The sequence below is a fragment of the Aotus nancymaae genome, unplaced genomic scaffold (genome assembly GCF_030222135.1).
Source record: "Aotus nancymaae isolate 86718 unplaced genomic scaffold, 86718_ANA_hifiasm-v0.15.2.pri h1tg000002l, whole genome shotgun sequence".
NCBI lineage: Eukaryota > Metazoa > Chordata > Mammalia > Primates > Aotidae > Aotus > Aotus nancymaae.
Window position 1 is genome coordinate 16,928,695 of NW_026988413.1, and position 15,396 is coordinate 16,944,090.

A 15,396-nucleotide genomic window follows, 5' to 3' on the forward strand; every position below is an offset into this window, starting at 1 on the left:
AAATCTTCCTGGTGGAGAGAAGAGCTTTTCTCCTGCAAGTCCCAGCAGAGATCCTGAGGTTCACCCTCCCTAGACCAGTCGAGGCCCCTTGTTCACCTTTGGAGCCCAGGAGTGCCACGCTGTGATATCCTCTTAGGCTTAGAATTTGAGCCCTCCCCTGAACTGATCACTGAGGCAGGTATTGGGATACTTAGACTAGCTAAAGCACTGAAACTGAGAGTGGAGCTGATCTCCTGTGGCCACGAATGAGGAGATGGAGAGGTGACCCAGTGAAATGAAGGACTGCTACAAGAGGAGGAGCACATGGATGGCAAAACAGCAGCTCTCACTACAAGGACAGACACAGGAGGGACCAAGATGCTGACCCAGTGTTCCAAAAAGGAAAATGTCCTCAGTGTTCCCAGGTTCCTGACGCATTGCCTTTGAACACAGATCCGCCAATGAAGGAGAACCCTTATGAGGACATCGAGTTACATGGTCGCTGCCTGGGGAAGAAGTGTGTCTTGAACTTTCCTGCTTCTCCCACCTCTTCCATCCCTGACACAACCACCAAGGTAAGAGTCACCTGGGAGCGGTGGCAGGAGAGGGGGCCCCAGCACAGTGGCCTTGAGCACACTGGAGTTCTGACTGGCATTGGAATTCCAGGCCACCCCTGCCCGCCCTGCTAGGCTCCTGGATTTGTGTATCATTAACCAACTGGTCTTCCTGCCTCTAGTTCTCTTGGAGCCCCTATGCTCAAAAAAGCTTCCTTTTATATATATATACATATTTTTTTTTATTGTACTTTAGGTTCTAGGGCACATGTGCAGATCATGCAAGATTGTTGCATAGGTACATACATGGCAATGTGGTTTGCTGCCTCCATCCCCCTGCCACCTGTATGTGGCGTATCTCCCCATGTTATGTCTCCCCAACTCCCTACCCCGCCCCCGCTGCCCCTCCCTTAGTCCCCAACAACAGACCCCTGTGTGTGATGTTCCCCTCCCTGTGTCCATGTGTTCTCATCGTTCAATACCCGCCTATGAGTGAGAACATGCGGTATTTGATTTTCTGTTCTTGTGTCAGTTTGCTGAGAATGATGATTTCCAGATTCATCCATGTCCCTACAAAGAATATGAACTCATCTTTTTTATGGCTGCATAGTATTCCATGATGTATATGTGCCACATTTTCCTTGTCCAGTTTATCATTGATGGGCATTTGGGTTGGTTCCAGGTCTTTTTTATTGTAAATAGTGCTGCAACGAACATACGTGTGCATGTGTCTTTATAATAGAACAATTTATAATCCTTTGGATATATACCCAATAATGGGATTGCTGGGTCAAATGGAATTTCTATTTCTAGATCCTTGAGGAATTGCCACACTGTCTTCCACAATGGTTGAACTAATTTACACTCCCACCAACAGTGTAAGAGTGTTCCTATTTCTCCACATCCTCTCCAGCATCTGTTGTCTCCAGATTTTTTAATGATCACCATTCTAGCTGGCGTGAGATGATATCTCAATGTGGTTTTGATTTGCATTTCTCTAATGACCAGTGACGATGAGCATTTTTTCATGTTTGTTGGTCTCATATATGTCTTCTTTTTTTATATATAAAAAACTTTTTTTATTTTTATTTTTTAAAAGATGGGGTTTCACCCTGATGGTCAGGCTGGTCTTGAACTCCTGACCTCAGGTGATCCACCCATCTCGGCCTCCCAAAGTGCTAGGATTATAGGCATGAGCCACCGCGCCCGGCCCATATGTCTTCTTTTGAAAAGTATCTGTTCATGTCCTTCACCCACTTTTGAATGGGTTTGTTTGTTTGTTTCTTGTAAATCTGTTTTAGTTCTTTGTAGATTCTGGATAAAGCTTCCTAAAATACTGTTGAACTTCTGGCTCAGAAACCTCTTCAAACTGGGTAAATAAAAGATTGTCCATATGCCTCATACGACTATTAAAAATGTCCTAACATAGAGCAAACTCTAAGATACAAGACTGAAAGGCATGATATAGAGCAGTAGCTTTTTTTTTTTTTTTTTTTTTTTGGGATGGAGTTTCGCTCATTACTCAGGCTGGAGTGCAATGGCGCGATCTCGGCTCACCGCAACCTCCGCCTCCCGGGTTCAGGCAATTCTCCTGCCTCAGCCTCCTGAGTAGCTGGGATTACAGGCACGCGCCACCATGCCCAGCTAATTTTTTGTATTAGTAGAGACGGGGTTTCACCATGTTGACCAGGATGGTCTCGATTAGAGCAGTAGTTTTAAAGTAATTTACCATTTGTGGATTTTTGTTGTTTTAATTGAGACTGGGCGTTGTCACTCTGTCACCCAGGCTGTAGTGCAGTGGTGTAATCATGGCTCACTGCAGCCTCAAACTCCCAGACTCAATCAATCCTCCCACCTCAGCCTTCTAATTACCTGGGATTACAGGCACACACCACCAGCCCAGCTAATTTTTGTATTTTTTTTTAGAGACTGGGTGTCACCATGTTGGCCAGGCCGGTCTCGAACTCCTGACCTTAAGTGATTTGCCTACCTCAGCCTCCCAAAGTGTTAGGATTACAGGCGTGAGCCACTGCGCCCAACCTGGATGCTGAAATTTGAATTTTGTATAATTGTCACTTGTCATGAAATATTATTTATTTTTCCAACCATTTAAAAATGTAAAAGTTATTCTTCAGTCATGGCTTGTACAAAAACGGGTGGTGGGCCAGATGTGGCCCACAGCCCAAAATTTGCCAACACCTGTGCTAGGTCATTTTTACCTCTGCCCTTGGCTCTCGCCGGGACCTCTCCCCTTCCTCTGAGGCCCAGTTCAATCATACATCCTTGAAGAAGCTTCTCCAGCCTTCCCAATCCCTGGGGCTTCTTCATCTCTGATCATCTTTAGCACTCAGTGGGTTAAACCATTTCACACCAAATTGTATACTACATTATGATATCTCTTATGTTGAGTTGAGTTGTGGTTTGTTATCTAATATCTAATATCTCTCTCTTTCTTGTTTTGTTTTGTCTTTTGAGACGGAGTCTCGCTCTGTCACCAGGCTGGAGTGCAGTGGTGCAATCTCGGCTCACTGCATCCTTCACCTTCCGGTTCAAGTGATTCTTCACTTTAACCTCCTGTGTAGCTGGGATTACAGGCGTGTGCCACCATGCCCAGCTAATTTTTGTATTTTTTGGTAGATATGGGGGTTTCACCATGTTGGCCAAGCTGATCTTGAACTCCTAACCTCAAGTGATCCACTCACCTCGGCCTCCCAAAGTGCTGGGATTACAGGTGTGAGCCACCGTGCCCAGCCTTAATAGATCTTAAAAACATCTCCTTAACTAGATTATAAATTCCTCAAGGCCAAAGGGAATGCATTCTAGATCTAAGAAGAGAGGAAGAAAGGAAAGGAGGGAGGAGGGAAAGGAAGGAAAAGAAAGAAAGAAAGAGAAAGAGGTATATATTCTATTTCTTTGGTTTTCAAAAGGTATATGTTCTAGATCTAAAAAGAAAGAAAAAGTGAGAAAGAAAGAAAGAGGTATATATTCTATTTCTTTGGTTTTCCCATAAGGCCTAGCATATATTCTAGATCAAGAAAGAGAGAGAGAAAAAAAAAAAAAGAACAAAGAGAAAGAAAGAAAGAGAAAGAAAAAAAGAAGGAAAGAAAGAAAGAGGTACATATTCTATTTCTTTGGTAGTTTTACAATATTTGGTAGAAGAACTTAAATTAAGGAAGGCCAAGTACTGGCTGCAAAGGTCAAGTTAAATCTCCTTGCAAGGCTCTGTTTCCAGCCTAAGAAAAGCAGTTGTCTTCCTGTCCCAGCCCCACAGGGTCAGCATCACTGGCAGGGGGTGCTGTCTCCACCTGAGCCTGTCTTCTGTGCTTGATGGCCATAAAGGGATGCTTCCTGCCACCAGCCTTGTGGAAAAGGTGAAGGAACAATCTATCCCAAAGGATGGATCTTACAGACCCAGATAAATCACTCCAATACTTGCCTGCACCCTAACAGTTAACTGCCATTTCTCTTCTCATATGGAAAAGGGTGTCATCATGAATAATCCATGGTAACTGACAATTAGCAAATACTTTCTGCTTGCCTTGGAAATGTGCTGTTCGTGTTTTCATTGGAATAGAGATGTCTTCAACATTTAGGAAATCCTTCATTTCCCATGGCGGAGAAGCCTGACTTAGAGGAAGAAAGCAAGCTGTCACACCTGGTCTGTCCCCTTCAGGTCCTACCTGGCTCCCCACTTCATGCAGGGAGTGAACTGCATCGCCCCTGAGGAACAGTGAAAAACATCTGCCCAGGCCAAGCGCAGTGGCTCACGCCTGTAATCCTAGCACTTTGGGAGGCCAAGGCAGGTGTTTCACCTGAGGTCAGGAGTTCGAGATCTGCATGACCAACATGGTGAAACCTGGTCTCTATCAAAAATACAAAAATTAGCTGGGCATGGTGGCAGGTGCCTATAGTCCTAGCTACTCAGGAGGCTGAGGCAGGAGAATCACTTAAACTTGGGGTACCGAGGTTGCAGTCAGCCAATATCATGCCACCTCACTCCAACCTGGGTGAAAGAGCGAAACTCTGTCTCAAAAAACAAAAGTAAAAGCATTTGCCTAAGGCAGCTCTGCATTCCCGGCGCTCCTCCCTGATACCAGGAAATAAAGGCTTACCAACCCTTTTCTTCCTGTCCCTGCTGGGCTGGAAAAAACCTAAAGCATCTGCCACCAAAGCAGCTAAGCCCAGGAGGTGAGAATGTCAGCAAGAACTTAACATCCGGCTCTATCTGTATCTGTAGCTGTCCTGAGAAAAGAGGATCCAGTTGTCCAAAGCCCATGTCTGATTGCCAGTGATCCTTGCAGGCCCTCAGCGCGACACTGTGTCCATGCTCATTACTCTGCTCGTCCACATCTGGGTGTCTGCTGTGTGCCCCGTTCTGGGGGACAGCCACAGACTTCATCACTTCCTCCATTAGCTCATCAGATATTCATGGAGCATCTGCCACATCTGGGCTGCATCTGGGACCCTAGAACTTGCAGGAGCAGTCCCTCCACGTGACCTCCCCTACCAGCGGCGGAGAGATCCTAAGCCATCTTCGGGATGTTCATTTCATTAGGCCATGCCTAGTTATTCCAGACACTCGAATTTCCATTTGAGAGGGAAGGGCTGGTTGGATAGACTCCTTAGAAAGGACCAAGCGTACAGCTGGAGACAGATACTACTGCTGCTGAATGCGAAGTGCAAGCTCCTGAAAGGGACTGTTTTCTTCTCTTGCTACGCATCACCCACCATTTCTTTTCTTTTGAGACTCAGTCTCCCTCTGTTGCCCAGGCTGAAGTACAGTGGCGTGATCTCAGCTCACTGCAACCTCTGCCTCCCAGGTTTAAGTGATTCTGGTGCCTCAGCCTCTGAGTAGCTGGGATTATAGGCACAGGCCACCACCAGCTAATTTTTTTGTATTTTTAGTAGAGACAGGGTTTGACCTTGTTGGCCAGGCTGGTCTTGAACTCCTGACTTCAAGTGATATCTGCCCGCCTCAGCCTCCCAAAGTGCTGGGATTACAGATATGAGCCACTGCACCCAGCCTATATTTTTCAATATATGTTCTTTTTAAAAATAATGGCTGGGTGGGGGGGGTCCATGCCTGTAATCCTAGCACTGTGGGAAGCCAAGGTTGGAGGATTCCTTGAGGCCAGGCATTTAAGACCAACCTTGTCAACATAGTAAGACCCTATCTCTACACAAAAATTTAAAAATTCGACAGGCATGGTGCTGCACACCTGTAGTCTTAGCTACTCGGGAGGCTGACATGGGAGATTCACTCTAACCCCAAAGTTCAAGGCTACAGTGGGCTATTTTTGTGCCACAGCTCTCCAGAGTGAGAGCCTGTCTCCAAAATTAAATAAATAAATAAATAAATAAAAATAATCTTTCTTTTTTTCTGAAAGCATTCTAATTATAAAAGCTTTTCTAGTTACATGCTACAGAATAAATGTTTCAATTACTGAAAAGTGTAATGAAGAAAATATAACTCATCCACAATTGGGGAATTTTACTTTTCTTTGTGCCTGTGTTTTCTAATTTTTCTGTATTACATTTTTTTTTTTATTCACATTTTTTCTTGAGATGGAGTTTCACTCTTGTTCCCCAGGCTGGAGTGCAGTGGCACGATCTCAGCTCACTGCAACCTCCGCCTCTCAGGTGCAAGCAATTCTTGTGCCTCAGCCTCCCAAATAGCTGGGACTACAGGTGCCCGGCACCACACCCAGCTAATTTTTTTGTAATTTTAGTAGAGACGGGGTTTCACCATGTTGGCCAGTCTGGTCTCGAACTCCTGACCTCAGGTGATCCACCCACCTCGGCCTCCCAAAGCATTGGGATTACAGGTGTGAGCCACTATGCCTTGCCCAGATTGACATCTTATGTATATGTATTTATGTGTGTGTGTTTTAAAGATCTTTTTAAAATGTGCTGTAATCCCAACACCCACCGCTGACACTGGTTTATTTTCTCTCCAATTTTCTCACACACATTGTATGTGGTATGTGTCCATGTGTTTGTGTGCATGTGTGTATACATTTTTAAAAATGATTTGTGATCTTGGGAGGCTGAGGTGGGCAGATCACCTGAGGTCAGGAGTTTGAAACCAGCCTGGTCAACATGGCAAAACCCCATCTCTACTAAAAATACAAAAATTAGCCGGGTGTGGTGGTGGGCGCCTGTAATCCCAGCTACTCAGGAGGCTGAGGCAGGAGAATCACTTGAACCCAGGAGGCGGAGGTTGCAGTGAGCTGAGATCGAGCCATTGCACTCCAGCCTGGGCGACAGAGCAAGACTCTGTCTCAAAAAATAAAAAAAATAAAAAAATAAAAAAGATGTGTGATCATATTGTATATGCAGTTTTGATGCTTTTTTATATTGATCATGAGTATTTTCCCATGTCATTAATTTTATTTTTAGAAACAGTTTTATCGCCTGCATGGTATTCCATTATCTTAATAGAATGTCATTTGTCCCCATTGTTAGAATGTCCTTGTATGCCTTTCTATTATTTATTTATTTATTTTGAGACAGAGTCTCGCTCTGTTGCCCAGGCTGGAGTGCAATAGTGCGATCTTAGCTCACTGCAGCCTCTGCCTCCTGGGTTCAAGTGATTCTCCTGTCACAGCCTCCTGAATAACCTGGGCACCCACCACCACACCCAGCTAATTTTTGTGTTTTTAGCAGAGACAAGGTTTCATCATATTTGTCAGGCTGGTCTGGAACTCCTGACCTCAAATGATCCACCCACCTCAGCTTCCCAAAGTTCTGGGATTACAGGCATGAGCCACCGTGCCCAGCAAGTACATTAAGATTTTTTAAATAATTGGATAGTATTCCCCTGTGTGGGTATATCGTAATCTGTTTGACCAGCCTTTATTGATGGATATCTAGGTTATTTCCAGTATTTTGTGATTACAAACCATGTTGCAATGTACAATATCCTTTGCACAATATGTTTCCTTGTAAAAAAATAACGTTGCACAAATAAGAGCATATCAACAAGGTAACTTCCTAGAGGTGGAATTGCGGGGTCTGAACTATATGCATCATAATTCTGTTGACTCATATTAGACTGCCCTCCGTAGCACTGTGCCATGTGATACTCCCACCAACCATGTGTGACAGTGTGGGAGTGACTTTTTCCCCTCACTTTCACCAACAGAGTGAGCTATCAAATTTTCTTACCTTATCTCTGAGCAAAAAATGTTTCTTTAATGGACTTTTAATTTTCTTTTCTCTTGGGAGTAAAGCTAAGAATCTTTATATGTCTTAAGAATCATTGTATTTCTTTTTCTCTACATTTTCCATTGTTATGCCTGTTTTTCTTTTGAGTCGTTAGTCTTTTTCTCATTAATTTGCAGTATATTTTAGGAAAATGAGTTGATTTCTGCAGGTTATTTTCTATGGGTTGTAAATTTTTTTAGCAAGTGTTTTGTTTGCCTTTTGACTTTGTTTTTTGTTTTGTTTTGTTTTGCGGCAGAGTCTCACTCCATCACCCAGGCTGTAGTGCAGTGGCATAATCTCAGCAATCTCCGCCTCCCAGGTTCAAGCAATTCTCCTGCCTCCCAGGTTCAAGCAATTCTCCTGCCTCAGCCTCCCAAGTAGCTGGGATTACATGCAGGCACCACCACACCCAGCTAAATTTGTATTTTTAGTAGAGATGGGATTTCACCATGTTGGCCAGACTGCTCTCAAACTCCTGACCTCAAGTGATCCACCTTGGCCTCCCAAAGTGCTGGGATTATGGCATAAGCCACCGCACCTGGCCAGCCTTTTGACTTTGAAGAGGCCTGTTTTAGAAATAAGATATTAAGACCCAGAGAAACACAATTCCTTGTTTAAAAGGCACTCAGCAGCGAGGCGTGGTGACTCACGTCTGTAATCCCAGCTCTTTGGGAGGCCAAGGTGGGCGGATCACCTGCGGTTGGGAGTTTGAGACCAGCCTGACCAACATGGAGAAACCCCGTCTCTACTAAAAAAAATATAAAATTAACCGGGCATGGTGGTGCATGCCTGTAATCCCAGCTACTTGGGAGGCCAAGGCAGGAGAATTGCTTGAACCCAGGAGGCAGAGATTGCGGTGAGCCGAGATCAGCCTGGGCAACAAGAGCAAACTCTCTCAAAAAATAAATAAATAAATAAAAATGGCACTCAGTAAGCCTGCGGTAAGGCCAAAGTGAGGCTTAGGCCTTATAACTCCAAGTCCACGTGTCTTGGGTTGTCAGAAAGCCTCAGCTGTAACATCTAGGGATTGAGGCATGTGACCTCGCACTTGTCTAAAAAGAGAAACGGGATTCGATTTACATCTCTCTTCACCACACCCATTTTCTGTAATTTGATGATGTGTGAACTCACTGAACACTTACTGGCATAACCAAACTCCACCTGCCCTGGGAACACAGACTGGTTCCCCTTCTCAATTTCCTTGTCTGGTCCCTGGCACCACCACCTATCCCCCGGTTAGTCTCCTTTGAACTCATTGACTCTTCTTTTCTCCTTTTCCCTCACAGCAGTCATTGTCCAAATCTGCTTTTTTCCGACAAAATTCAGAGAGGAGGAACTTCAAGCTGCTGGACACTAGGAAGCTGAGTCGGGACGGAACTGGGTCCCCTTCCAAAATCAGTCCCCCCTCCACTCCCAGCAGCCCTGATGACACTTTCTTTAACCTTGGAGACCCCCAGAACGGCAGGAAGAAGAGAAAAATACCTAAGGTAATGCTGGTAACAAGCTTCATGCTCCGATATGCATGACCCCTTCTCTGTGAAAGAAGACTGCAGAGGGGTCTGGGTGGAGAGTACGTCACTGGGCCTCTGCCACCTGTGTTGCTGCAGGCCAGGTGGCCACAGTGAAGCCAGCAGGCTGGAATATCTGGACTTTCATCCTAATAATTTCTCTGGTTCTGTATGTTCCTCTTAGCCACTCTTCTCCCAATCTTAGCTGCTTGTCTGATCCCAGACAAGGTTTTAATGCCCAAGCTCAAAAAGCCACAGCTCCTTCCTTCATCGCCTCAAAAAACAGAACTCCACGCCGGGCGCGGTGGCTCACGCCTGTAATCCCAGCACTTTGGGAGGCCGAGGCGGGAGGATCACGAGGTCAAGAGATCGAGACCATCCTGGTCAACATGGTGAAACCCCGTCTCTACTAAAAATACAAAAAAAAATTAGCTGGGCACGGTGGCGTGTGCCTGTAATCCCAGCTACTCAGGAGGTTGAGGCAGGAGAATTGCCTGAACCCAGGAGGTGGAGGTTGCGGTGAGCCGAGATCGCGCCATTGCACTCCAGCCTGGGTAACAAGAGCGAAACTCCGTCTCAAAAAAAAAAAAAACAGAACTCCATCCATCATGCTCTGACCTGAGACTTGGCCGACACCCGCTGCAGAGGCAGGTCCCAGTCTGTGCTCTGAGACAGCCCTTTCAACAATACCTCTTGTGGCTCCTTGCAGCCAAAAAGCTAAAACATGGCTGGGCGAGGTGGCTCAAGCCTGTAATCCCAGCACTTTGGGAGGCTGAGGTGGGTGGGTCACCTGAGGTCAGGAATTTGAGACCAGCATGACCAATATGGTGAAACCCCATCTCTACTGAAAATACAAAAATTAGCCAGGCGTGGTGGTGTGTTGTCCTAGCTACTTGGGAGGTTGAGGCAGGAGAATTGCTTAAACCCAGGAGGCAGAGGTTGCAGTGAGCCAAGATCGAGCCACTGCACTCCAGCCTGGGCGACAGAGCGACACTGCATATCAAAAAGAAAAAAAAAGGTAAAAACATCCCCAGGGGCTTGGGTATACACATCTTTATGCATCTGTTGTTGGTTACATTTCCTTTTGCTCCGTTTCAGTGCTATAGTGCTGGTCTCTCTTCACTGACCAGTTTGGTACTGTAGGGTAGGCAAAATTTCTCCTTTACCCTCTTAGGGTCTCCAGCTGAGCCTTAGATTTAAACTGACATAAAACAGATTAACAGGAGAAATGCATACTAATTTTATTTACAAGAATGTGGGAGCCCTCAAAAGAAAAATGTAAGACCCACGGAAATGACTGAGTCTATGTGTTTATATACTAGGTTGAACAAAGAGTGGCCATTGTGGAAAAGCAACCAGGAAGATAAGGGTTAAACAAGGTTTGTTTGCTTAGATTTCTCTTGGCCTCGACTGCCCAATGCTGGTGATAATGTTTCTTCCCTCCTGTTAAAAGGAGGGCCTCTTTTACATGGGAGTTTCATCTCCTGTTTTTAAGAAGAAAAGGTCAGAGTGCCCTTTCTCCACCTGCTGTTTTTCAAGTGTCTTTAGTTAAAAATAATTAACATGCCAAAGTGGCATATTTTGAGGTTCCATGTCTTGAACTACTTCAAGATCAACTTCTTACAGGAACTTTTAAATTAGGGATTCAGAGTTCATGGATGGGCTTTAGGAGGTCATGAAACTCATAAAAATGTAAAATTTTATGCAGATAAGTTTTGGTGTGGGACATTGTAGGTTTCATGGATTTCTTTTCTTTTCGAGACAGAGTTTCACTCTCGTTGCCCAGGCTGCAGTGCAATGGCACAATCTCGGCTCACTGCAACCTCCACCTCCTGGGTTCAAGCAATTCTCCTGCCTCAGCCTCCGGAATAGCTGGGATTACAGGCACGCACCACCACGCCCGGCTACTTTTGTATTTTGAGTAGAGACAGGGTTTCACCATGTTGGTCAGGCTGATCTCCAACTCCTGAACTCAGGTGATCCACCAACCTCGGCCTCCTAAAGTGCTAGGGTTACAGGCGTGAGCCACCGCGCCCAGCCAGTTTCCTGGGATTTCTCAGAGTGACCCATTGACCTGAAACAAAGTCAAGGGAGGCCAGGCGTAGTGGTTCACACCTATAATCCCAGCACTTTGGGAGGCCAAGATAGGAGAATCACTTGAGCCCAGGAGTTCAAGACCAGCCTGGGCAATGTGGTGAAACCCCATCTCTACAAAAAATTTAAAAATTAGCCAGGCATAGTGGTGCACACTTGTAATCCCGGCTACTTGGGAGGCTAAAGTGAGAGAGAATTGCTTGAGCCCAGGAGTTAGAGGCTGCAGTAAGCTATGATCGTGCCACTGCACTCCAGCCTAGGTGACGGAGTGAGATGCTGCCTCTAAAAAGAGAGAGAGAGAGGGTTCTGCTGAAGTCCACGGAGGGAATATGCCTTTAAGTAGTGGTGCCTGTTGAGTGACTCACCTTGGCAGCACTAGGAGAGGTTATGAAAGGACTTGGCAGGTCTGAGGACAGCTAAGAACTTTTATCCTAGAAACCAGAAAGGTGTTGGAGATACCTCACGTAAGTGGAATCATACAGTATGGTCCTTTTGTGACTGACATTTCACTTCGTGTAGTGTCTTCAAGGGTTAAACATGTGTCAGCATTTTCTGCCTTTTTTAAGACTAAATAGTATTCCATTGTATGTATATACCACATTTTGTATATCCATCTATCTGTCCGTGGACACTTGGCTGTTAGAAAGTTGGAGTATTTCAACAGAAGTGACTGTTGAAACACGCCAGTCCCTTCGTTTTTCAGATAAGGACATTTGAGCCCATAGAGGCCAACAAGTGGCCCAGAGACACCCAGCCAGAAGCAAAGCGGGCCAGACAGTTTTTAAATATTGAAAGTAAGAATTAAAATATTCAAGCCAGCGTGGTGGCTCACACCTGTAATCCCAGCACTTTGGGAGGCTGAGGCGGGCAGATCACTTGAGGTCTGGAGTTCAAGACCAGCCTGGCCAACATAGTGAAACCTTGTCTCTATTAAAAATACAAAAAAATTAGCTGGGCATGGTGGTGCCCACCTGTAATCCCAGCTACTCGGGAGGCTGAGGCATGAGAATCACTTGAACCCGGGACACAGAGGTTGCAGTGAGCCAAGATCACATCACTGCACTCCAACCTGGGCAACAGAGCAAGACTCTGTCTCAAAATAAATAGATAAATAAAATAAAATATTCATAGAACATGGAAATTGGTTACCGTCATATATTTTTGTTTACTGACATACACAGATAAAAGCGTTATATAACATTTAACATATAGCTACAAGATAATAAGATTAATTTTGTAAGCACACGAAACAACTAATTTTAGAGTTCCTCCATGTGTGGGATTCTAAATCACATGTGCCATGAATGTGTGTGCTCTTTGGTAGCAAGCCCCAGGGGACCCAGCAAAGCAAAATGTGTAAATCCGCACTCACCAGCTTCTCACGCAACAAGAGGGAAAACAAACACATAGGAAACACCAGACATTTTTGGTCTGAAATACGAAAAACATTTCTGTGGATGCAGGTCTCCTTGAAAATACATCAAACAACCAGGCTGGCCTGGGTGGTGGGGAGGGGGCCAGGCACAGGGCATCTGGCAATGGTGATGGGCGAGTCCCATCTGGGCTGAGTGGCCTTGTTGGAGGCTTGGGATGTGTCCCACACCAGGATATCCATGTGCAATTGCACACTGCGTGTGTGTGTTCTGTGAACACAGGGAGGGTGCATGACGTCTGGGGTGCGGGTCCCTCTGCAGATGGGGCAGCACCCTCGGGTGCATGGCACGGCTCCCCACAGTCCCAAGCGAGGGCTTGGGAGCCGGTCTAATCCCGGTTCCCACCCCACTCGGGGCTGCTCTGACATTCTTTGGAATGGTTCCCATGAAGGGAGCCCTGCCTGGGAACTTTTTTTTCCGTCTCTTTCTTTTCTTGTTTTGTTTTGAGAGGAATCCTTCCCGAGCCACGGTGACATCATAGCTTCAGAGGGAGAGCAGCCATCGCACCGTGAGCAATAGGCTGTCTCCCCATGGGTCTCCACTGCTCATGAGCAGATCCAGACGACAGCCGCCCAGAGGGCAGTGAGGCTGGCAGCCTCCTTTAGTTTCATTGACAGTCACAGTCCTGTGTGGTAGAAAAAAAATGACTGGGCTGGACACAGTGGCTCATGCCTGTGGTCCCAGCACTTTGGGAGGCCAAGGTGGGGGATCACCTGAGATCAGGAGTGGGAGAACAGCCTGGCCAGCATGGCAAAACCCAGTCTCTACTAAAAATATAAAAATTAGCTGGTTGTAGCGGTGAGTGCCTGTATTCCCAGCTACTCAGGAGGCTGAGGCAGAAGAATCTTTTGAACCCAGGAGTTAGAGGCTGTGGTGAGCTGAGATTGCGCCACTGCTGCACCCCAGTCTCTGGTCCACAAGAGCAAAACTCCGTCTCAAAAAAAATGAATGAAAGGCACCCCTGAGCCCATGGGAGGTGTGTCCCACTCCCCCTGGCCCTGGCCCTCCATCATCCTAGGAGAGGGGCAGTGAGGGAAGCCCAGCCACCGCAGAGAGCAGGCTGCTAACACTGGCTGTTCTTCTCCTGGTGTCTGGCAGCTGGTGTTGCGAATCAACGCCATTTATGAGGCCCGGAGAGGAAAGAAACGGGTGAAGAGGCTGTCCCAGTCAACGGAGAGCAACTCAGGAAAAGGTAGAGCCCCCACCACCAGCCTTCCTCCCGTGAGAATCAGAAAAGTGGCTCACCAAGAACAAGCTGATGCTTTATAAATGTCCTGCACTGTCTTCGGGACAGTGGCGGAGACAGGAGCTCAGCCTGGGCAGCATGTCCCCTTCCTCCCCATCCTTGTCCTTGTCCTCATCCACCACCAGGTCAACCTAGCACTGCAGGCCCTGGCCTGACTGTGGGAGCAGCCTTCCTTGCTTAGCCTGCACAAAAGGGGCCAAGACCTTCTGCTGTATTATCTCATATAGGTGCCATCTAGTACCATCTGAACTAGAGCCAAATTAATTTGGCAGTACATTGAGTTAGACGAGACGTGATTTGTGCAGTACATTGAAAGAGACAACAGAGGCCGGGGGCCGTGGCTCACGCCTATAATCTCAGCACTTTGGGAATCTGAGACAGGCAGGTCACCTGGGGTCAGGAGTTCAAGACCAATATGGTGAAACTCTGTCTCTACTAAAAATATAAAAATTAGCTGGGAGTGGCCAGGCGCAGTGGCTCACGCCTGTAATCCCAGCACTTTGGAAGGCTGAGGAGAGCAGATCATGCGGTAAAGAGATCGAGACCATCCTGGCTAACGTGGTGAAACCCCGTCTCTACTGAAAATACAAAAATTTGCTGGGCATAGTGGTGCATGCCTGTAGTCCCAGCTACTCAGGAGGCTAAGGCAGGAGAATTGCTTGAACTCCAGAGGTGGAGGTTGCAGCGAGCCGAGATCACGTCACGGCCCTCCAGCCTGGCAACAGAGAGAGACTCCGTCTCAAAAAAAGAAAAAAATTAGCCAGGGACGGGAGTAGATGGTGGTGCATGCCTGTAATCCCAGCTACTTGAGAGGCTGAGTCAGAAGAATCTCTGGAACCTGGAAGGCAGAGGTTGCAGTGAGCTGAAATTTCACCACTGCACTCCAGCCTGGGTGACAGAGCGAGACTCCGTCTCAAAAAAGAGAGAGAGACAACAGAATACCCACTCTGAATTAGAAAGAGTTTCCTACATGAGAAGAATTCACATTTGCAACTTTCTTCCTTATTCTTTTCTTCTAGTGACAGATGAGAACAGTGAGTCTGACAGTGACACAGAGGAGAAGCTGAAAGGTGAGGAGAGCCATTGCTGAGCAGGACGCAGGCAGGTGACTTGGAAGCTGCAAAGGTGGCCCCTCCTCCTCAGTATAAGGGACAGAAGCGTCCTGCTCGAGCTTGCTTGGCAAGGCGGGGTGGGGGTGGACAGTGGGGCCACAGAGTGCTCCGGGCCAGTCAGTCAAGGGTATGATCAAAATGGCACTGCAGTCGCTGAGAGCCACGGTGGCTATAGTTACGGCAGTGACCCCTGCTCCCATGCCTCTCCCTATGTCCTGAGTGTTTTCACACTTCGAGGCTTGACACTGGAGCTCCTGCCCAACT

The 15,396-nt window shown here is 46.6% G+C and overlaps 1 protein-coding gene across 2 annotated transcripts in view; it reads left to right on the forward strand.

Moving 5' to 3' along the window:
• DENND2A (DENN domain containing 2A) overlaps positions 1-15,396 on the forward strand; it is a 112,329-nt gene that overhangs the window by 51,482 nt on the left and 45,451 nt on the right. Inside the window, exons 5-8 of one of the 2 annotated variants that reach the window (XM_064372864.1) lie at positions 433-554; positions 9,026-9,226; positions 13,873-13,966; positions 15,040-15,090. In XM_064372864.1, the coding sequence (XP_064228934.1) occupies positions 433-554; positions 9,026-9,226; positions 13,873-13,966; positions 15,040-15,090 (468 nt within the window). The remainder of the gene's footprint in view (positions 1-432; positions 555-9,025; positions 9,227-13,872; positions 13,967-15,039; positions 15,091-15,396) is intronic. The other variant, XM_012447566.2, reaches the window with a different exon arrangement.